The sequence below is a fragment of the Salvelinus namaycush genome, chromosome 29 (assembly GCF_016432855.1).
Source record: "Salvelinus namaycush isolate Seneca chromosome 29, SaNama_1.0, whole genome shotgun sequence".
Taxonomy (NCBI): Eukaryota; Metazoa; Chordata; class Actinopteri; order Salmoniformes; family Salmonidae; genus Salvelinus; species Salvelinus namaycush.
Window position 1 is genome coordinate 9,218,402 of NC_052335.1, and position 24,002 is coordinate 9,242,403.

At 43.2% G+C, this 24,002-nt stretch overlaps 1 protein-coding gene across 5 annotated transcripts; it reads right to left on the reverse strand.

Annotated features, from left to right (window-relative positions):
• Positions 1-34: 34 nt before the first annotated feature.
• On the reverse strand, positions 35-23,705 carry LOC120024293 (BTB/POZ domain-containing protein 9-like). Of its 5 annotated transcripts, none has more exons than XM_038968500.1 (11): positions 23,539-23,705; positions 22,480-22,698; positions 19,542-19,905; positions 19,034-19,301; positions 18,630-18,849; positions 15,917-16,036; positions 15,695-15,804; positions 15,335-15,524; positions 15,109-15,216; positions 14,921-14,999; positions 35-1,693 (listed from the first exon to the last, which is right to left on the reverse strand). In XM_038968500.1, the coding sequence occupies exons 2-11, from the start codon at positions 22,665-22,667 to the stop codon at positions 1,493-1,495; spliced, it is 1,848 nt and encodes a 615-aa protein (XP_038824428.1). In that variant the 5' UTR covers positions 22,668-22,698; positions 23,539-23,705; the 3' UTR covers positions 35-1,492. The 5 variants fall into 5 exon arrangements, with proteins under 5 accessions (XP_038824428.1, XP_038824427.1, XP_038824424.1 ...); XM_038968499.1 differs by lacking the exon at positions 35-1,693 and adding an exon at positions 3,824-4,261 and having other exon boundaries at positions 15,704-15,804; XM_038968496.1 differs by lacking the exon at positions 35-1,693 and adding an exon at positions 3,826-4,261.
• Positions 23,706-24,002: the final 297 nt, after the last annotated feature.

Here is a 24,002-nt window from a genome sequence, read left to right on the forward strand (position 1 = left end):
ATAAGTACTGCAAAATGAGTCAGACAACATTTAATGCCGTTTCCTGCAGCCACTGCCTGCAATAAAATGTACATTTATTGGCCCACTAACATTTGCCATAAGCAGAGATCACCAGTCTGAAGAAGCCTTTGGCACTCACTAATGCAAAACCTACTTGACTTTACAAATCAATCAATATTTTTTTAACACTAAGAGGTTGAGAGACTTTTCTGCTGAATCTCTATAAACGTCTACAAAAGAGACCTCTTCTGAAAATAAATCCCAACGTATGTTAATGGCAGTGATATAGAAAAAATGATAAAAGTATAGTACAGTAATGATATTGTACTAAGATGATACAAGAAACAAATTGCAATCAAAACTATTCAGGAAAGAGAATGGAAAATATATAGATATGAGAAGGGTAATCTGCTTTCTACCTAATTTACTTTAAGTCAATGTTCAGCCCTCATGCAATAGCAGCAATGTGAAAGTATCTAAAGGATTGCTCAAATCTACTTGAAAGCTTGTAAAATAACAAAGGAGATCAAAGGAAATATGAAAAAGTAGAGAGCAATATTAAGAGCCAAAAAACAAAGAGGGAAGAGGTGAGGGATAATAGGAAGCACAGCACTGAGAAATAAACAGTAGAGCCAACACAAAACTTAACAAATCAAACCACACAAACAAAATCATTGACAATATACATATCATATCTACATTTAGCAGTAAGCACAAGCAGCAATTAAAGTTGTCCTCAAAAAGGTGAGGACAACAATAAAATGACAAAACAAATCCATAGACAGAAATAGCTATTACCAGCACTGCACATTTCCCCAGTGCTTAGTAGACCTAGGTAACATCTTTCTTACAGTAAATATGGGGAACAATAAAGTGCCAAATATCAGCTGTTCATAGATTCTCCCAGCCTCCGATTTCCACAAAGTGCTGATGAATTCAACAAACATTGAAGTGCTGCTCAGCCAAGACCGCAATATTAGTCTTTAAGTCCAAATGTTCACGTGGGGGGGTGAATCAAATTCATTTTCCAGATATAAACCTTCAGCATAGGTGAATATGACCATGTTCACCTATGATTTTTCATTTTCAACATGAGTAGAAAATCCTTGATAGCGGTATTGCATTGGTTAATCTTTGGATGAGCAGTACTGATTGCACCTCCACTGGCTGGATAGCACCTGGCCCGACTAGGCTTTGAAGCGTGCCAACTGAGTACCCTTAAACCGGCAGCAAATGTGGGCTAATACCTTCACAGGAAATGTATGGACCAATTTACTCCATAGCCTTTTTTCCACCATTGTCTATCATTTCAGACAGGGAGGACTGTATGAGCACCCTAAAAACCTGAAATTGATGTAAGATTCTGTTAATGCGTTAGAGGCTTATTTTTGTTATCAAAATGGATTGTATGCTGAGTAGCATTTTAGCAGTGCATCTTGTGTGATAGATAAAGGTTGTGCAAAATTGTTTTCTTGGGGGTTTTCCTTTTCTCTCAGAGGTGGGGTTGTGAGGAAGTGGAGGATGAGGATGAGGAGGGCTGGGAGGGGAGAAGGCTGTGGGTGCGGGATGGCTGCATGGGTCTAGGGTTCTGGGATGTGGAACTGGACTCAAATGGTGATGCCTGCCCAAGACTGCCGTCTTTCACCTCCGTGTCCAACTGGGTCGGACACTCAAAGTGGACACAATGGAACACCTGAAAGAGAGAAACAGGGAATGAGGAACGAATATACAACATTTCCCCCTGGTGCCACTAAGTTTTTCAGATGGTGGCACCAGCCCATGATTTGGTTGCATCATGTGTTCCCCTGCACCGTCACGCAATAGAAAAACATATGTAATTAACAAAGAATTAAAGTGCTTTATTAAGAAGTGAGATGGTATTCAGAAATATTTTATTTCCTCTAACTGTTTGTGATTAAAAATATGCACAACCAAATCCAGTGATAGTCATGAATATTGGGTTGACAATTAGACTATTGTCATTATATTTTACTGTTAAAATAGGACTCCAGAGATCTCCAGATATTTAGAGATCTTTATGTGCACTAATATAATAGGCACATTTATTTAGGGCTAATTTCCCACCTGAGTAAGTGGTGATCTAGTTAGCTAGATCACTAACTCTAATTATAAACTGGGTGGTTTGAGCCCTGAATGCTGATTGGCTGAAAGCCGTCGTATATCAGACCGTATACCACGGGTATGACAAAATATTTATTTTTACTGCTCTAATTACATTGGTAACCAGTTTATAATATTAGCAAATAGCCGTGGTATATTGGCCATACACCAAACGCCCTCAGGCCTTATTGCTTAAATATAATACCCACTGCTAGTAGCCATGTATTAATCTAACAGTAAATGCAATGTCCTTCAAAACTTTACAGGCGTAGCCTACCAATGAGGCCTATGCAATCGCAATGGCCAATGCGCATTTCACGCACACTATCTCAAAGCCATATCAAATATCTTGGTTGTAAAATAGTTGCTATTAAGCTCAATATGGAGAGTTGAGAATGTTTTTATTATACCAACAGAAAGCTGAGAACCACCTGTCCCTTTAAAATCGGTGATATTAGTATTACACAGGACAGCTGTGTTTTCCCCACAATTGGATTTTGAAATGCTTCAAGATGTCCACCCTTGCTCCTGTACTCAAGAAAGTGAAGGTAACTGAAATAAATGACTATCGCCCCGTAGCACTCACTTCTGTCATCATGAAGTGCTTTGAGAGGCTAGTTAACGATCATATCACCTCCACCTTACCAGACATCCTAGACCCACTACAATTTGCACACACCCCAACAGATCCATGGGTGAACCAATCACCACCACACTGCCTATCCCATTTGGACAAGAAGAATACCTATGTAAGAATGCAGTTCATCGACGATAGCTCAGTCTTCAATACCACAGTACCCTCCAAGCTCATCACTAAGCTCAGGGCACTAGGTCTGAACCCCACCCTGTGCAACTGGGTCCTGGACTTCCTGACTGGCTCACCCCTGTTGGTGAAGGTAGGCAACAACACCTCCACTACGCTGATCCTCAACAAGGGGGCCCCACAAAGGTGCGTGCTCATCCCCCTCTTGTACTCCCTGTTCAGCCATGAGAACGTGGCCAAGCATGTCTCCAACTCAATTTTCAAGTTTGCAGACGACAACAGTGGTAGGCCTGATTACCAACAACGACGAGACAGCTTACAGGGAAGAGGTGAGGGCCCTGGCAGATTGGTGCCAGGCAAATAACCTCTCCCTCAACATCAACAAAATGAAAGAGCTGATCGTTCACTTCCGGAGACAGCAGAGAGAGCACACCCCCATCCACATCAAAGTGGCAGTAGTAGAGGGTGAAAAGCTTTGTTCCTCCGAGTGCACATCACTGACAACCTAAAATGGTCCAACATACAGTGTGGTGAAGAAGGCGTAACAGCACCTCTTCAACCTCAGGAGGTTGAATAAATTTGGTTTGGCCACTAAGACCACCACAAACTTCTACAGATGCACCATTGAGAGCATTCTGTTGGGTTGTATCACCGACTGGCATGGCAATTACACCGTCCGCAACTGCAGGGCTCTCCAGAGGGTGGTGAGGTCAGCCTAACACAACACATTGTTAATCCAAAATGCGTAGCAGTCAAACTTGTGTTAGTCTTGTCCCGTCCCGTGTTAACTAGTCTGGTTTTCCTTTTTTTCATATATATTTTAATCTCAATTTCCATCTACTAAACATACTTTCCTGCAACCAGCCTCACCCAGTGGTACGGATCTGCTATTTTTTATACCTTATAACTGGAACCTCAATCAGAAACTAACCAGCAAACTAGCTACTAGTCATTGCTTGCCACTGCTAGTGACTAGCCAGCTTTAGCTCGGACAATTACCTGCCAATCTGCACAGCACGATATCAACCGAGAGCATAACGGACTGGTTTTCTCCACTACATCACCGGATTCCTGCTGCAAGCTCTGGACCATTACACCGGATCATCGCAGCTAACTAGCTGCAACCGAGTGGCTACTGTTGGCTAACGCCTCTGTCCCAAAGCAAGCACCAGTTAGCCCTGACCTAGCCTCGAGCAAGGCCCATCTCACGGCAAGTCGACAGAGTTTACAAGCTAATTCTTGGTCTACAAATACCTCTTTTGCCAATTGGCCTGGACCCTTTATTGTCGACACGGCGCCCCGCCGATCCATCATGACTGGTCTGCTCTGGTCCGCTCCTGCTCTGTCCTCCCTGTACTGTCTGAACCGAATCGTTGCCTGAGAAAAACAAAGCTTGCGACTTTATATGAGAAGATTGGATGTGAGGACTGTTTTGGGTGTCGATATGAGATAAAGCACCTTTTTATATTAGTTACGTAATCGTCCGAGGTGGTTTCAACAGGCTTCTCTGTTGCGATGTCGCCGAAGACCCATCTGCTAGCCCCAGCCCGCTAGCTTTCTGAACGCAGTGTCTCCCGCTCGGCTAGCGTAGTAGCGACTACCGAACAGCTCCCTGACTCACCTATTGCTGCTCATTGGACCCTATGATCACTCGGCTACACAGCTGATGCCTGCTGGTCTGTTCATTAACACTGTACCTCATTTTGTTTATCCGTCAGCCCCAGCCTCGAACTCAGGTCCGGTGTGTACCCATCCGACCCTCTCTGCCCATTCATCGCCATTTACCCGTTGATGTCTTAGCGCTCCCGACTAACACCCGTGATTGCTTTATGCCCATCTCCAACGTCAATATACCTTGTCTACTGCTGTTTCGGTTAGTTATTGTTTTAGTTCATTGTAGAGCCCCCAGTCCATGCCTGAAAAGCTCTTTTGTCCAACCCCCCCATGCATGCGGAGACCTTACCTGGTTTAACTGGTGCCTCCAGACACACAACCTCTCTCATCACCACTCAACGCCTAGGTTTACCTCCACTGTACTTGCATCCTACCATACCCTTGTCTGTACATTATGCCCTGAATCTATTCTACCACGCCCAGAAATCTGCTCCTTTTATTCTCTGTTCCCAACGCACTAGACGACCAGTTCTTATAGCCTTTAGCTGTACCCTCATCCTACTCCTCCTCTGTTACTCTGATGTAGAGGTTAACCCAGGCCCTGTAGCCCTCAGTTCTACACCTATTACCCAGGCGCTCTCACTTGTTGACTTCTGTAACTGTAAAAATGTCTTGGTTTCATGCATGTTAACATCAGAAGCCTCCTCCCTAAGTTTGTTTTATTCACTGCTTTAGCACACTCTGCCAACCCTGATGTCCTAGCCTTGTCTGAATCCTGGCTTAGGAAGGCCACCAAAAATTCTGAAATCTCCATCCCCAACATTTTCCATCAAGATAGAACTGCCAAAGGGGGCGGAGTTGCAATATACTGCAGAGATAGCCTGCAGAGTCCTGGCTTACTATCCAGGTCTGTGCCTAAACAGTTCGAGCTTATACTTTTAAAAATCCACCTTTCCAGAAATAAGTCTCTCAACATTGCCACTTGTTATAGACCCCCCTCAGCCCCCAGCTGTGCCCTGGACACCATATGTGAATTGATTTCCCCCCATCTATCTTCAGAGCCACTGCAGTCTATCACAGTGCCATGCGTTTTGTCACCAAAGCCCCATATACCACCCACCACCGCGACCTGTATGCTCTCGTCAGCTGGCCCTCGCTACATATTCGTCGCCAGACCCACTGGCTCCAGGTCATCTATATATCTCACTGGTCATCCCCAAAGCCAACACCTCCTTTGGCCACCTTACCGATCTCTGCAGCTGTACACAGCCCATCCAATCTACCTACCTCACCCCCATATTGTTTTTATTTGCACACCAGTATTTCTACTTGCACATCATCATTTTCACATCTATCATTCAAGGGTTAACTTGCTAAATTGTAATTACTTTGCTACTATGGCCTATTTATTGCCTTACCTCCTCACGCCATTTAGATACACTTTACATAGACTTTTTCTATTGTTATTGACTGTACGTTTGTTTATTCCATGTGTAACTCTGTTGTTGTTTGTGTCGCACTGCTTTATCTTGGCCAGGTCGCATATGTAAATGAGAACTTGTTCTCAACTGGCCTACCTAGTTTAATAAAGGTTAATTTTATTTTTTTAAATAGAAATGGTGAAAATTTGTGGGCAGAACTGGGAAAAAAACGTGTGCGAGCACAGAGGCCTACAAACCTGACTCCGTTACACCAGCTCTGTCAGGAGGAATGGGCCAAAATTCACCCAACTTATTGTGGGAAGCTTGTGGAAGGCTACCCGAAACGTTTGACCCAAGTTAAACAATTTAAAAGCATTGCTACCAAATACTAATTGAGTGTATGTAAACTTCTGACCCACTGGGAATGTGATGAAAGAAATAAAAGCTGAAATAAATCATTCTCTCAACTATTATTCTGACATTTCCCATTCTTAAAATAAAGTGGTGATCCTAACTGACCTAAGACAGGGAATTTTTACTAGGATTAAATGTCAGGAATTGTGAAAAACTGAGTTTAAATGTATTTGGCTATGGTGTATGTAAACTTCCGACTTCAACTGTACATATGAATTGAGTAAAACCATATGTAAATATAATTTCAATGACCTGTGTTCAATGACTATGTACATAGGGCAGCAGTCTCTTTGGTACAGGGTAGAGTAACAGGTGGTAGTTGGCGAGTAACAGTGACTAAGTTCAGGGCAGGGTACTGGGCGGAGGCTGGCTGGTGGTGGCTTTTTAACAGTCTGATGGCGATAGAAGCTGTTTTTCAGTCTCTCGGTCCCAGCTTTGATGCACCTGTACTGTCTCTACCTTCTAGATATTAGTAGGGTGAACAGGCCGTAGCTGAGGTCCTTGATGATCTTCTTGGCCTTCCTGTGACACCGGGAGCTGTAGATGTCCTGGATGGCAGGCAGTTTTTATTTTGTTTCACCTTTATTTAACCAGGTAGGCCAGTTGAGAACAAGTTCTCATTTACAACTGCGACCTGGCCAAGTTAAAGCAAAGCGACAAAACAACACAGAGTTACACATGGAATAGACAAATCAATATACAGTGTGTGCAAATGTAGAAAGATTAGGGCTGTAAGGCAATAAATAGGCCATAGTGGCGAAATAATTACAATTTAGCATTAAAACTGGAGTGATAGATGTGCAGATGATGATGTGCAAGTAGAGATACTGTGGTGCAAAAGAGCAAAAAATAATAATAATATGGGGATGAGGTAGTTGGGTGGGCTATTTACAAATGGGCTGTGTACAGCTGCAGCGATCGGTAAGCTGCTCAGATAGCGGTTGCTTAAAGTTAGTGAGGGAGATATGTCTCCAACTTCAGCGATTTTTGCAATTTATTCCAGTCATTGGCAGCAGATAACTGGAAGGAAAGGCAGCCAAAGCAGGTGTTGGCTTTTGGGATGATCAGTGAAAAATATCTACTGGTACGTGTGGGTGTTGCATTACCACCACCACCAAAACATCTCAACCCCCCCTCTCTCACGCTCTTTCTTTGTGTTCATTTTATCTCCTCTGGGTGGAGGAATGATAAAATTGTCATTTATTTTTCTAAAAGACACAAAGGACATAGTCTTTTTTATTTCTTATCTCAGTGAGCTGAGATAAGGCGGGCCTTTACCTAGCAAAGACTTATAGATGACCTGGAGCCAGTGGGTTTGGCAACGAATATGTAGCGAGGGCCAGCCAACGAAAGCATACAGGTCGCAGTGGTGAGTAGTACATGGGGCTTTAGTGACAAAACGAATGGCACTGTGATAGACTGCATCCAGTTTGCTGAGTAGAGTGTTGGAGGCTATTTTGTAAATGACATCGCCAAAGTCAAGAATCGGTAGGATAGTCAGTTTTATGAGGGTATGTTTAGCAGCATGAGTGAAGGAGGCTTTGTTGCGAAATAGGAAGCCGATTCTAGATTGGAGATGCTTAATGTGAATCTGGAATGAGAGTTTAGTCTAACCAGACACCTAGGACTTTGTAGTTGTCCACATATTCTAAGTCAGAACCGTCCAGATTAGTGATGCTAGTCAGAGGGGCGGGTGTGGGCAGCGATCGGTTGAAGACATGCATTTAGTTTTACTAGCATTTAAAGAGCAGTTGGAGGCCACGGAAGGAGTGTTGTATGGCATTGAAGCTTGTTTGGAGGTTTGTTAACACCGTGTCCAAAAGAGGGCCAGATGTATACAGAATGGTGTTATCTGCGTAGAGGTGGATCAGAGAATCACCAGCAGCAAGAGCGACATCATTGATATATACCGAAAAAATAGTCGGCCCGAGAACTGAACCCTGTGGCACCCCCATAGAGACTGCCAGAGATCTGGACAACATGCCCTCCGATTTGACACACTGAACTCTTTCTGAGAAGTAGTTGGTGAACCAGGCGAGGCAGTCATTTGAGAAACCAAGGCCAATGAGTCTGCCGATAAGAATGCGGTGATTGACAGAGTCAAAAGCCTTGGCCAGGTCGATGAAGACGGCTGCACAGTATTGTCTTTTATCTATGGCGGTTATGATATCGTTTAGGACCTTGAGCATGGCTGAGGTGCACCCTTGACCAGCTCTGAAACCAGATTGCATAGCGGAGAAGGTACTGTGGGATTCGAAATGGTCAGTGATCTGTTTGTTAACAGAAAGGCAGGGCAGAATGGATATAGGTCTGTAACAGTTTGGGTCTAGAGTGTCATCCCCCTTTGAAGAGGGGGATGACCGCAGCAGCTTTCCAATCTTTAGGGATCTCAGACGATACGAAAGAGGTTGAACAGGCTAGTAATGGCGGTTGCAACAATGGCAGCGGATAATTTTTGAGAGAAAGGGTCCAGATTGTCTATCCCAGCAGATTTGTAGGGATCCAGGTTTTGCAGCTCTTTCAGAACATCAGCTATCTTGATTTGGGTGAAGGAGAAGCGGAAGGGGGCTTGGGCAGGTTGCTGCGGGGGGTGCAGAGCTGTTGGCCGAGGTAGGGGTAGCCAGGTGGAAAGCATGGCCGGCCGTAGAAAAATGCTTATTGAAATTCTCAATTATAGTATATTTATCGGTGTTGACAGTGTTTCCTAGTCCCAGTGCACTGGGCAGCTGGGAGGAGGTGCTCTTATTCTCCATGGACTTTACAATGTCCCAAAACTTTTTGGAGTTAGAACTACAGGATGCAAATTTCTGTTTCAAAAAGCTAGCCTTTGCTTTCCTAACTGACTGCGTGTATTGGTTCCTGACTTCCCTGAAAAGTTGCATATCGCTGGGACTATTCGATGCTAGAGCAGTCTGCCACAGGATGTTTTTGTGCTGGTCGAGGGCAGTCAGGAATGGAGTGAACCAAGGGCTATATCTGTTCATATTTCTACATTTTTGAAAGGGGCATGCTTATTTAAGATGGTGAGGAAATTACTTTTAAAAGAACAACCAGGCATCCTCTACTGACGGGATGAGGTCAATATCCTTCCAGGATACCCGGGCCAGGTTGATTAGAAATTTCTGCTTGCAGAAGTGTTTTTGGGAGCGTTTGACAGTGATGAGGAGTGGTCATTTGACCGCGGACCCATAACGGATTCAGGCAATGAGGCAGTGATCGCTGAGATCCTGATTGAAAACAGCAGAGGTTTATTTGGAGGGCAAGTTGGTCAGGATAATATCTATGAGGGTGCCCATGTTTACAGATTTAGGGTTGTACCTGGTGGGTTCCTTGATAATTTGTGTGAGTTTGAGGGCATCTAGCTTAGACAGTGATGAGGCCTGCCGGGGTGTTAAGCATATCCTAGTTTAGGTCACCTAACAGAACGAACTCTGAAGATAGATGGGGGGCAATCAATTCACATATGGTGTCCAGGGCACAGCTGGGAGCTGGGAGGTCTATAACAGGCGGCAAGAGTGAGAGACTTATTTAGAAGCTCCAACTGTTTGGGCATAGACCTGGAAAGTATGACAGAACTTTGCAGGCTAACTCCTCCCCCTTTGGCAGTTCTATCTTGACGAAAAATGTTGTAGTTGGGGACGGAAATTTCAGAATTTTTGGTGGCCTTCTTAACTTATGGGCAGGTGGGACGGTAGCGTCCAAATCAACCATTAATCTACCATTAATAATATGTATATCCTAGATTCTGGGCCTGAGTAACAGGCAGTTTACTTTGAGCACGCTTTTCATCCGGAGGTGAAAATACTGCCTCCTACCCAAGAGATGTTAATTTAGGATTCAGACACGGCAAGGACATCAGGGTTGGCGAAGTGTGCTAAAGCAGTGAGTAAAACAAACTTCTGGAGGAGGCTTCTGATGTTAACATGCATGAAACCAAGGCTTTTGCGGTTACAGAAGTCAAATGAGAGCGCCTGGGGACACGCAGGGCCTGGGTTAACCTCCACATCACCCGAGGAATAGAGGAGGAGTAGGATGAGGGTACGGCTAAAGGCTATCAAAACTGGTCGTCTAGTGTGTTGGGGACAGAGAATAAAAGGAGAAGAATTCTGGGCGTGATAGGATAAATTCAGGGCATAACGTACAGACAGGGGCATGGTAGGGTGCGGGTACAGTAGAGGTAAACCTACGCACTAGTTATGCTGGGTGAGGTCACCGCATGTGTGGGAGGTGGGACAAAAGAGCTATCTGAGGCATGCTGAGTAGGACTAGGGGCTCCGCAGTGAACTAAAACAATGATAACTATCCTAAACAACAGTATACAAGGCATATTGACATTAGAGAGAGACATAAAGCAAAGTATAAAACAATCACAGGTGCTGATTGGGAGAGCTAGCTAAGACAACGGGTAAGACAACAGGTAAAATGGTGATGAATGGGGAGAGAGGGTCAGTTAACTGTACACAGGGCCTGAGTTCGAGGCTGGGGCCGACAGATAAACAAACAAAATGGAGTACCGTGATTAATGAACAGTCCAGCAGGCATCAGCTATGTAGCCAAGTGATCATAGGGCCCAGTGAACAGCAATAGATGAAACAGGGAAGCCGCTAGGTAGTCGTTACTACGCTAGCAAGCGGGAGACACGGCATTCAAAAAAAGTTAGCTGGCCGGGGCTAGTAGACGCGTCTGCTCCGACGTCCGGCAAAGGCCGGTTGAGGGCACAGCGGATGGAATTATGTCGGCAGATCAGTCGTGATGGAACAGCAGGGCTCCGTGTTGACAAAGGGTCCAGGCCAGTTGGCAAAAGAGGTATTGTATCTGGAATAATTTCGTTTGCTAGCCGGGAGATGCACCTGGCTCGCGGCTAACTGGTGCTAGCTTTGGAACAATGGCGTTAGCCACTATAGCCACTCGGTAGCAGCGATGATCCGACGCAAAGGTCCAGAGCTTACTGAAAGAATCCGGTGGTGTAGAGGATTCTAGTCGTGTTAGTGAAGAGCCCGGGAGGCATCAGCTGTGTAGCCGAGTGATCAAAGGGTCCACTGAGCAGGCCGGGAGATGGGCCTTGCTCAAGGCTGGCGTCGGGGCTGGGCCACTCGGTGGCAGCTAGCTAGCTGTGATGATCTGGAGTAAATGGTCCAGGGCTTACGGCGGAATCCGGTGTTGTCGTGGAGAAAAACAGTCCGATATGCTGAGAGTTGATAACGAGCTGTGCAGACTGGCAAGTATTATCCAGGCTAAAAGCGGCTGGTGTCTGTGCTAAAGGTAAAGGCCGCTAGCAGTGGTTGAAAATGACTAAATAGCTAGTAGCCAATTAGCTGGTTAGCTGCTGATGGCTAGCATCTGATGGAGGTTCAGGCTATAAGATCTAAAAATAGCAGATCCGTATCACATTGGGTGAGGCGGGTTGCCGGAAGGTATATTTAATGTAAAATAAATGGAAAAAGAGATTGAAAATATATTGAAATATATACAAAAAAGAAGACATGTACACGGGAGAATGACAAACAACGTCTGCACTGCTACGCCATCTTGGAAGAAACGGATTGGGGTTAGGGATATAGGATTTAGTTCAGGGCTTTGTGATGGCCACTCCAATACCTTGACTTTGTTGTCCTTAAGCCATTTTGATCGGAACTTTGGATGTATGCTTGGGGTCATTGTCCATTTGGAAGACCCATTTGCGACAAAGCATTAACTTCCTGACTGATGTCTTGAGATGTTGCTTCAATATATCCACATAATTTTCCTTCCTCACGATGCCATCTATTTTGTGAAGTGCATCAGTCCCTCCTGCAGCAAAGCACCCCCACAACATGATGCTGCCACCCCCGTGCTTCAGTCGGGATGGTGTTCTTCGGTTGGCAAGCCTCCCCCTTTTTCCTCCAAATATAACAATGGTCATTATGGCCAAACAGTTCTATTTTTGTTTCATCAGACCAGAGGACATTTCTCCAAAAAGTATGATCTTTGTCCCCATGTGCAGTTGCAAACCGTAGTCTGGCTTTTTTTATGGCGGTTTTGGAGCAGTGGCTTCTTCCTTGCTGAGCGGCCTTTCAGGTTATGTCGATATAGGACTCATTTTACTGTGGATATAGATACTTTTGTACCCGTTTCTTCCAGCATGTTCACAAGGTCCTTTGCTGTTGTTCTGGGATTGCTTTGCACTTTTCGCACCAAAGTACGTTCATCTCTAGGAGACAGAACGCATCTCCTTTCTGAGTGGTATGACGGCTGCGTGGTCCCATGGTGTTTATACTTGCGTACTACTGTTTGTACAGATGAACGTGGTACCTTCAGGCGTTTGGAAATTGCTCCCAAGGATGAACCAGACTTGTGGTCTACAATTTTATTTTGAGGTATTGGCTGATTTATTTAGATTTTCCCATGATGTCAAGCAAAGAGGCACTTAGTTTGAAGGTAGGCCTTGAAATACATCCACAGGTACACCTCCAATTGACTCAAATATTGTCAATTAGCCTATCAGAAGCTTCTAAAGCCATGACATGATTTTCTAGAATTTTCCCAGTCAACTTAGTGTATGTAAACTTCTGAGCCACTGGAATTGTGACACAGTGAATTATAAGTTAAATAATCTGTCTGTAAACAATTGTTGGAAAAATGACTTGGGTCATGCAAAGTAGATGTCCAAACTGACTTGCCAAAACTATAGTTTGTTAACAAGAAATTTGTGGAGTGGTTGAAAAACGAGTTTTAATGACTCCAACCTAAGTGTATGTAAACTTCCGACTCCAACTGTATTCTAGTCAAGGCTCATCCTATATAACTACTGCTGTACACACATTTTCTATTCATATACTGTCCATACACACCATCATATACAGTGGCTTCAGAAAGTATTCAGACTCCTTGACTTTTTCCACATTTTGTTACGTTACAGACTTATTCTAAAATGGATTTAAATAAAAAATAACTCAATCTACATACAATACCCCATAATGACGAAGCAAAAACAGGTTTAGACATGTTTCCAAATTGAAATATTAAAACCAGAAATACCTTATTTACATAAGAATTCAGACCCTTTGCTATGAGACTTGAAATTGAGCTCAGGTGCATCCTGTTTTCATTGATCATCTATGAGATGTTTCTAGAACTTGATTGGACGTGATTTGGAAAGGCACACACCTGTCTATATAAGGTCCAACAGTTGACAGTGCATGTCAGAGCAAAAACCAAGCCATGAGGTTGAAGGAATTGTCTGTAGAGCTCCGAAACAGGATTGTGTCGAGGCATAGATCTGGGGAAGGGTAGCAAAAAATGTTGGCAGCATTGAAGGTCCCAAGAACAAAGTGGCCTCCATCATTCTTAAATGGAAAAAGTTTGGAACCGTCGAAACTCTTCCTAAAGTGGCTGCTCGGCCAAACCGAGCAATCGGAGGAAAAGGGCCTTGGTCAGGGAGGTGACCAAGAACCCGATGGTCACTCTGACAGAGCTCTAGAGTTCCTCTGTGGAGATGGGAGAACCTTCCAGAAGGACAACCATCTCCGCAGCACTCCACCAATCAGGCCTTTATGGTAGAGTGACCAGACGGAAGTCACTCCTCAGTATAAGGCACATGACAGCCCGCTTGGAGTTTGCCAAGAGGCACCTAAAGACTCTCAGACTATGAGAAACAAGATTCTCTGGTCTGATGAAACCAAGATTGAACTCTTTGGCCTGAATGCCAAGCATTCTCTTTGGCCTGAATGCCAAGTCTGAAGGAAACCTGGCATCATCCCTATGGTGAAGCACGGTGGTGGCAGCATCATGCTGTGGGGATGTTTTTCAGCAGCAGGAACTGGGAGACTAGTCACGATCGAGGCAAAGGTGAACGGAGCAAAGTACAGAGAGATCCATGATGAAAACCTGCTCCAGAGCACTCAAGACCTCAGACTGGGGCAAAGGTTCACCTTCCAACAAGACAATGACCCTAAGCACACAGCCAAGACAATGTAGGAGTGCCTTCGGGACAAGTCTCTGAATGTCCTTGATTGTCCCAGCCAGAGCCCGGACCAGATCGAACATTTCTGGAGAGACCTGAAAATAGCTGTGCAGCAACGCTCCCCATTCAACCTGACAGAGCTTGAGAGTATCTGCAGAGAAAATTGTGAGAAACTCCCCATATACGGGTGTGCCAAGCTTGTAGCGTCATACCCAAGAAGATTCCAGGCTGTAATCGCTGCCAAAGGTGCTTCAACAAAGTACTGAGAAAAGGGTCTGAATTCTTATGTAAAATTATTTTCAGTTTTTTTATTTGTAATGAATTAGCTTTTTTTCTCCCTCGCTTTGTCATTATGGGGTATTGTGTGTAGATTGAGGGAAAAAAACGATTTAATAAATTTTAGAATAAGGCTTTAACCTAACAAAATTTGAAAAAGTCAAGGGGTCTGAATACTTTCCGAAGGCACTGTACATATCTATTTCTATATTCCAGATATATTCTGGATGCGACCAATACAACATTTTACTTACACAGCCAAGTCAAAGGGTTGCAAAATGTGACTAAATGGTTGCAGTATGGAGTCCTGTACATGCAAAAATACAGACAAAATATTTTTTAAATACGGTGTATGCGCAATCCTCTCACCTCATTTGCAGTGTTGTTAGTTCCCACGATGCGAATAAAAGAGGCAGGCTGCTTGTCGAATTTGAGTGTCTGCCATGATCTGTTGAAGAAAAACAAAACTTAAAAGATCTCAGTTGGACAGTATTATACAAAGATAATCTGAAAAGAGTATGGGAAAGGGAGACTTGAAGACAGACTGGGAGTCTTACCGACATGGCACCTTGGTGCGGTCCACCACCTTTGTCCACTGCTGCTGATTGGTGGAGACCTCAATGTAGTAACTGTAGGATCGCTCATCACAGTCCCACAGTAGCAGTCTGTCCAGATAGAAATAGAAAATAACTAAATCATTTGCATAAAAAAATGTATCAAATGTGCAGACAGATACAAAACCTACAAGACTCAACATGAGTGAACACACACACCCACCCCTACCTTAAGGAGCCAATAGTGTAGGGTTGAGCCAGTTGAATGACAATGGCCCCAGAGCCCAGCTGGTGACAGGTGTAGCCCGAGTCCCAGTCATAGTTGCGCGTGTCCCCGTTGAGCAGAGCGTTTCTGCTCCGACTAACCCCCTCGATGACACTGGAACAGGCCGCGATGGTAGCCACATTCTCATTAGGGACTGCATATATGAAGGATGAAAAAAAAGCAGAGGCAAAAAAGCAGTAGAAGAGAGAGGATTGGGAATAAAGAAGAGGATTGGAGAGAGTAGTAAGATGTTTATGTTGATCCGACCTGGCATCTTAAGAATCAAATGTAACACTAGTATAACGATTGATATTCCTGCCTTACCGAGAATACCTTTTTCCAGAGTGAAGGAGCGGTGTGTGAACATGCACTCGAAAGCCACCAGGTGGAAGACCTTGTTGACAGTGTTGTGCGTCCCCACAATGCGCACATACCTGGGACACAAGGGAACAAATAAAAATCACACCCACTGTTGTAGAACCAAAAGTCAAAATTGGTGCCAACCATAGGAAACCACAGGCAGAGATGCAATGGGTGAGGTTTTACCTGGCCACACGTGGTGTAAAGAAGAGGTTCTGCCAAGAGCGACACAGGTACTTGGAATGGTCCACAACACGCACCCAATCCAGCTCATCCATGGACACTTCAATATAGTAGGAGTAAGACCTACACAAAAACAGATATGGATCATACAAAACCCAGTTACCAAAGCATAGCTGATGAGTATCTCTATTATCAGCATGATAGTAACATTACTGCAATGTATACAGTACCAGTCAAAAGTTCAGACACACCTACTCATTCAAGGTTTTTCTTTATTTTTTACAATTTTCTACATTGTACAATAATAGTGAAGAGATCAAAACTATGAAAAAACACATATGGAATCATGTAGTAACCAAAAAAGGGTTAAACAAATCAATTTTTTTTAACCGGAATTCTCCGGTTGGAACATTATTGAAGATTTATGTTAAAAACATCCTAAAGATTGATTCTATACATCGTTTGACATGTTTCTGCGGACTGTAACAGAACTTTTTGACTTTTCGTCCGCACCTAGTGATCGCGCGTCATGAATTGTGATTACTGGGCTAAACGCGCTAACAAAAAGGAGGTATTTGGACAAATGATGGACGTTATCGAACAAAACAAACATTAATTGTGGAACTGGGATTCCTGGGAGTGCATTCTGATGAAGATCAAAGGTAAGTGAATATTTATAATGCTATTTCTGGCTTCTGTTGACTACACACCATGGCGGATATCTGTTTGGGTTGTGTTGGTCTCTGAGCGCTGTACTCAGATTATTGCATGGTGTGCTTTTTCCGTAAAGCATTTTCACGTTTGGATGGAAAGCGTGCCCAGAGTAAACTGCCTGCTACTCAGGCCCAGATGCTAGGATATGCATATTATTAGTAGATTTGGATAGAAAACACTCTGAATAATGTCTGTGAGTATAACAGAACTCATATGGCAGGCAAAAACCTGAGAAAAAATCCAACCAGGAAGTGGGAAATCTGAGGTAGGTCGTTTTTCAACTCATTCCCTATTGAAGATACAGTGGGATATTGGTCATGTTGCACTTCCTAAGGCTTCCACTAGATGTCAGTCTTTAGAACCTTGTTTGATGCTTCTACTGGGAAGTGGGGCCGAATGAGAGGGCAATGAGTCAGGGCTCTGGCAGAATGCCAGGAGCCCGTGACGCTCGTTCACGTTGCTTTTCTGAAGACAAAGGAATTCTCCGGTTGGAACATTATTGAAGATTTATGTTAACATCCTAAAGATTGATTCTATACTTCGTTTGACATGTTTCTATGGACTGTAATATGACTTTGTCTGAACTTTTGCCTGGACCTGCCCGCGCGGCGTGAGTGTAGATTGTGTACTGAACGCGCGAACAAGGAGGAATTTGGACATAAATGATGGACTTTATGGAACAAATCAAACATTTATTGTGGAACTGGGATTCCTGGGAGTGCATTCTGATGAAGATCATCAAAGTGAATATTTATAATGCTATTTCTGACTTATGTTGACTCCAACATGGCGGATATCTCTTTGGCTTGATTTGTCGTCTGAGCGTACTCAGATTATTGCATGGTTTGCCTTTTCCGTAAAGTTTTTTAGAAATCTGACACAGCAGTTGCATTAAGGAGAAGTATATCTTTAAATCTGTGAATAACACTTGTATCTTTTATCAATGTTTATTATGAGTATTTCTGTGATTTGATGTGGCTCTGTGCAAATTCATGGAATGTTTTGGGGGCAAAGCCAAATGTAAACTGAGGTTGATGGAACAAAACATACATGTATTGTGTAACATGTTGTCCCGGGAGTGTCATCTGATGAAGAATATCAAAGGTTAGTGATTAATTTTATCAATATTTCTGCTTTTTGTGACTCCTTTGGTTGAAAAATCGCTGTATGCTTTCTGTGACTAGTTGCTGACCTAACATAATGATATGTTCTGCTTTCGCCGAAAAGCTTTTTTTGAAATCGTACACTGTTGTTGGATTAACGAGAATTGTATCTTTAAAATGGTGTCTAATACTTGTATGTTTAAGAAAATAGAATTATGAGATTTCTGTTGATTGAATTTGGTGCCCTGCAATTTCATTGGCTGTTGGCGAGCAGTCCTAGACAGGTTAAAGTAATGATGGACTCATTTCTCTTTGCTTATTTGAGCTGTTCTTGCCATAATATGGACTTGGTTTTTTACCAAATGGTACACAATTGAAAACACATTGAGGAAAGAAATTCCACAAATTAACTTAAGGCACACGTGTTAATTGAAATGCATTCCAGGTGTCTACCTCATGAAGCTGGTTGAGAGAATGCCAAGAGTGTGCAAAGCTGTCATCAAGGCAAAGGGTGGCTACTTCGAAGAAACTCAAATATAAAATATATTTTGATTTGTTTAACACTTTTTTGGTTACTACATGATTCCATATGCGTTATTTCATAGGTTTGATGATTATTCTACAATGTAGAAAATAGCCAAAATAAAGAAAAACCCTTGAATGAGTAGGTGTGTCCAAACTTGACTGGTACTGTATATAAAAACATTGCTCATCAGTTGAGCAAAACCTTCAGAGAGGAATGAATGCGTGTTTGATAGCCTACAATGCAGTTAGACTTAGCAGAATCACTGATTGGCATATCACCTTGCATCCCAAATAATTACTCATTATGTGATCAAGATTAGCGATCGTGCCTTGCTTAAACTGATACCTTAAAACATGCTGGATGTCTCACTCACCGGCTGTCCCGGTCCCAGAGCAGGATGCGGATGTGGTTGATGATAGAGGCCTGGCCCAGTTTGATCTGAAGGCCAGCGCGGCCGTCCTCCTCTATGGGGTGTCTGGAGAAGCCGTGGTCCAGGTCGTAGTTCTGGGTGTCTCCGTCCAGCAGCGCTGACTTCAGCTCTCCCTTCACCACCTGGGCCCCGTACTTCATGGTGGCAATGTTCTCCTCTGGGACTGTAAGACACAAAGGCATCACATTGAATACATAATATTAAATACATATCTCACGCACACACACACACGGAATACAAAGAGACACATACAGAATTCAAACGCAAACAGAATACACAGACTCCCATTGACAATTTAAGCTATTAGTTGCCGACTACTAGAACAGCACCGGAAGCCATAGACTCACTGAGCATGCCGCGGTAGTTGAGGTCCATGTCGCGACTCTCTGAGCGGGTCTTGATGGCGTCCAGCAGGTCGTCTGGGTTGAGCAGTCCCGAGGGACGCACCACATTTAGCATCTCCGTCAGGCTCATGAGCGGCAGCCGCACAGCTGCCATCACTTCCTGCGTGGCGCTTCCCTCGCCGTTCTGCCGGCTCCAATGACACAGCGCCTGGAAGATCTCCTTCTCGCTCGCTGCAAATGAGTCCCTCCGTAATACGGTCAGCAGAGCAGTCTGCACAGAGAGAGAGAGGATAAAAAGATATTCAGTTAATACTACTTCTATCAAATTGGATTCAGTCATATTTACTGGATCTGGGTCTTGTTCATTAGGGCACACAATGAAAATCGTTTGAAAACATTTAGCAATAAAAACATAAATTTCTTATTAGTCCAGGTAGTTCCCTTCCTGTTTTGGTCCATGTTCTTCCATGTTTGTTGCCTAATGAACAAGACCCTGCCTACTCTCACTCACCTTGGACAATGTGAGGAAGCCGTCTGAGGCCAGGACCTCTGGGGCGCGACGGTCCATGTAGGCGCAGCACGCTGCACTGAGTGCACTCAGACAGTACATGCTGGCCACGTCAAACACCAAACACACATTGTGCGTATGCAGGATGGTGCGCAGGAACTCTGAGGTGGAGTCCTCTAGTGGCTGAAGGCCATAGCGGTGGGCCAGACCCAGGAAGTCCAGCAGCACCTCCTCGCGGGCTGAGCTGAGGCTAGCCCGGCCCGTGTAAAGGTAGTTGAGGAGCATGGAGAAGGCCTCGGCTCGCGTCTCCTCCAGGGTCACCTCCGCCTGCGGCTGGGACTCCTTCATCCCGCCATACAGCAGAGCTCTGGGGAAAAGGATTACACATCTCATAGACTGTTACCTAGTCCTAGCTACTCCTTTTAGTGTGCTCATATGAAGTATGTTAAGATTCTGAAATAAAAATGTTCACAATTTATTCAAGATTAAAAATATGATTATCTAAAATGTCTAAAAATAAGCTAACTCAAAAATGGTAGTTGAGATATTTATAATGTTGAATAAATTAGTGTCAACATTTGTATTTTAGAATCTAGACTAGAAGTCGACAGATTATGATTTTCCAACGCCGATACCGATTATTGGAGGACCAAAAAAAGCAGATACTGATTAATCGGCCGATTTTTATTTATTTGTAATAATGACAATTACAACAATACTGAATGAACACTTATTTTTACTTAATATAATACATAAATAAAAATCAATTTAGTCTCAAATAAATAATGAAACATGTTCAATTTGGTTTAAATAATGCAAAAACAGTGTTGGAGAAGAAAGTAAAAGTGCAATATGTGCCATGTAAAAAAGCTAACGATTAAGTTCCATGCTCAGAACATGAGAACATATGAAAGCTGGTGGTTCCTTTTAACACGAGTCTTCAATATTCCCAGTTAAGAAGTTTTAGGTTGTAGTTATTATAGGACTATTTCTCTCTATACCACATGTATTTCATATACCTTTGACTATTGGATGTTCTTATAGGCACTACAGTATTGCCAGCCTAAACTCGGGAGTTGATAGGCTTGAAGTCATAAACAGCGCTGTGCTTCAAGCATTGCGAGGAAATGCTGGCAAACGCAGGAAAGTGCTATTTGAATGAATGCTTACGAGCCTGCTGCTGCCTACCACCACTCAGTCAGACTGCTCTATCAAATATCAAATCATAGACTTAATTATAATATAATAAACACACAGAAATACGAGCCTTAGGTCATTAATATGTTCAAATCCGTAAACAAAACGTTTATTCTTTCAGTGAAATACGGAACCGTTCCGTATTTTATTGAACGGGTGGCATCCATAAGTCTAAATATTGCTGTTACATTGCACAACCTTCAATGTTATGTCATAATTATGTAAAATTCTGGCAAATTAATTACGGTCTTTGTTAGGAAGAAATGGTCTTCACACAGTTCGCAACGAGCCAGGCGGCCCAAACTGCTGCATATTGTCGTGGAAAATTGCAAGGTTATGTTATAATGTTTGTAAGATTATATTATAATGCTTGTATTTCATTATAATGGTTGTTTTATTCAACAGAATAGAGTATTGTGTGTGTGTTCCACTGAGGATGGGCCTCTATGAGATAGCACTGACAGAGAAGATTTACCATGTCTTTGGGTGATAAAACCTAAAGAGCATTCCAGAGAACATGAGCTAATGGCTCTGTTCTATGCCGTATCAGGGAGAGACAGTTCCCTTTTGGAGTGAGGGGGCCAGACACTGGTCTTTACAATGAAAACTGTTGACACAGCAGTAACTGTCTGCTGTTTTATAGATATCTTTCATACAAATCTTAACCTTTTGTGAACTGTTCCTAAGATCTGTGATTTGTCATGCAAGTTGAGAAGGGTGTATTCTTGGCTATAAAAGATCTTTCTACTTTTCTGTAGTCACTTTTCAATGGTTCATTAGAGATAGCGCATCATTGAAAGTCAAAAGGCTATTGCAAAGCTTATTATTATTAAAGATGTAGTTTAAGTATAACTCTGACTGGTGTGTAGATTGTAACTCTCCTCATTTGGTAAAGCAGAAATATGACACCACAATATACCCTGACTCTGCTTGCACAGAACGCAAGAGAAGTACCACAATTTCTCTAGATAATATTACCTGCTAACATGAATTTCTTTTAATTAACTAAATATGCAGGTTTAAAAATATATACTTGTGTATTGATTTTAAGAAAGGCATTGATGTTTATGGTTAGGTATATTGGTGCAACGACAGTGCTTTTTCGCGAATGTGCTTGTGAAATCGTCACCCGTTTGGCGAAGTAGGCTGTGATTCGATGATAAATTAACAGGCACCGCATTGATTACTTGCAACGCAGGACAAGCTAGTTAAACTAGTAATATCATCAATCATGTGTAGTTAACTAGTGGTTATGTTAAGATTGATTGTTTTTTATAAGATAAGTTTAATGCTAGCTAGCAACTTACCTTGGTTCCTTGCTGCACTCGCGTAACAGGTGGTCAGCCTGCCACGCAGTCTCCTCGTGGAGTGCAATGTAATCGGCGTCCAAAAATGCTGATTACCGATTGTTATGAAAACTTGAAATCGGCCCTAATAAATCGGCCGACCTCTAATCTAGACATACTCTATATGTTAGAGCACCCGATAAAGAGTAGATTGACATCAAGATGTTGTCTGTATCATATATGGTTCACCGATCATAAGGTCTTACAGGAGGCATGTATAGGTCTAAAAAGGGCGTAAAATGGCCACTTTCATCATGATTTTCTAAAAAATGGTTTGCAATACAAATGTAAAAAGCATGTCAAACAATCCTTCCTCCCAGTCCCTATGTGAGAATTGCCAGAACAAGCTGAGATCTGAGATACCCAAAATATTTTACAACCACCCAAAACAGGTGTACCTGAAGTAGTGACAGCGTGCTGCCAAGATGACCCTATGGGCCGGAAAGCGTTTCTCCTCCACAATGAAGGTGACATCACTGTACTCTTCACCTGGAACCAAAGCACCCAGCTGCTCGGAGAGTAGATGGATGTGGTCAATCTCTGACACTGAGGCCAGTGGACGCAAAGGATGGCTGTTGCTACTCATTGTGGTTAGACTTGGGGCGTCTCAATAACATCTGACAGAAGAGAAGACAAGCTGGTTAATTGGTGTCATTGAAACTGGCAACGCACACACTGTCTCAAGTATCTAGCTACAGTAGCTAACTTTTGATAACTGTAGACCTTGAACAGCCCTGTTCAATGAAGGTCCTGGAGGGCGGAAACACTTCTGGTTTTCAAACTCTACTTCTAATAATGTACTAGTTCAGACCTGGGACACCAGGTGAGTGCAATAAACTAAAAGGAAGGTAGAAACAAAAACCAGAAGTGTTTCGGCCCTGGCTCCAGGACCGGAATTGAACAGCCCCGCTGTAGACGGAGCTAGCGGATAACAGTTAGATAGCTACTGTGTAATGTGGGTAACAATGACATTATGTATTTGTTATAATAGGTAGACAACTTGAAATACAGGAATCATCTAACTAGCTAATAAATCAAAAATGTGAAACTATTCAGCGTAGCTAGCCATATCAGCCACTGAGGCAAAGATTTGTATAACTAAACCAAGCCATACCACAGCCTGTCGTTTCAAATGGGAACAAATTAGTAATAGTGGACAGAACAAGCAAGGTGGGCAGAGCCATGCACGAGCTAGCGAATTCTAGTTTTGGGAACAGAAAAATGTATTGAGATCAAATGTTTCATCGATTAGTAATTAGCAGAATGTCGGGCAAAATCCATCTTGTTCCATCTTCTTCCACTACCTGCCACTGTGCTTCCCCTCACTACCATAACGCTAAGCGGTTGCTTCACATTTATACATCCGGTGAAATATCTGTCTCATTGTTATATCTGTTCTACTGATCTGTGATGCGGTCAACTGATACAGCAGCTTGGGTTTCACCCGTGTGACATACCTGCACAATAAGCATATCCACTTCGTTCTCCCTTCCACGAAGCCTCTTCCTTGACGTTATTTTCCCCTTTATTCAATCAAATGACAGTATTGAAAATTTCGTCATGAATAATTGCTATCAGTACTAAAAAAAACGCTACCATCGCAAACACAACTAAGTAGAGTAACAACCCGGATGTTGTTAGGGTGGGGAAAACGACACTGTTCCATGAAACAATAGCGCCCCTTGTGTATGGACAAACAGTGTAAATGCAGGTGGTGGATGTGATTCATGAGAAAATGATCACTTAACAACAATGTAAATTCCTGTAAATCTGAACAGTTTGTGATTGCGGCCCGCAATTCGGGTTGTTTCTGCATATGGACGTTCTTGAATCTACAAGAACTCCCCCCTCGAGCATTCCATTGGTTCCTGCATGAACGCCTCCCCTTCGAGCATACCATTGGTTCCTGCATGAACGCCCC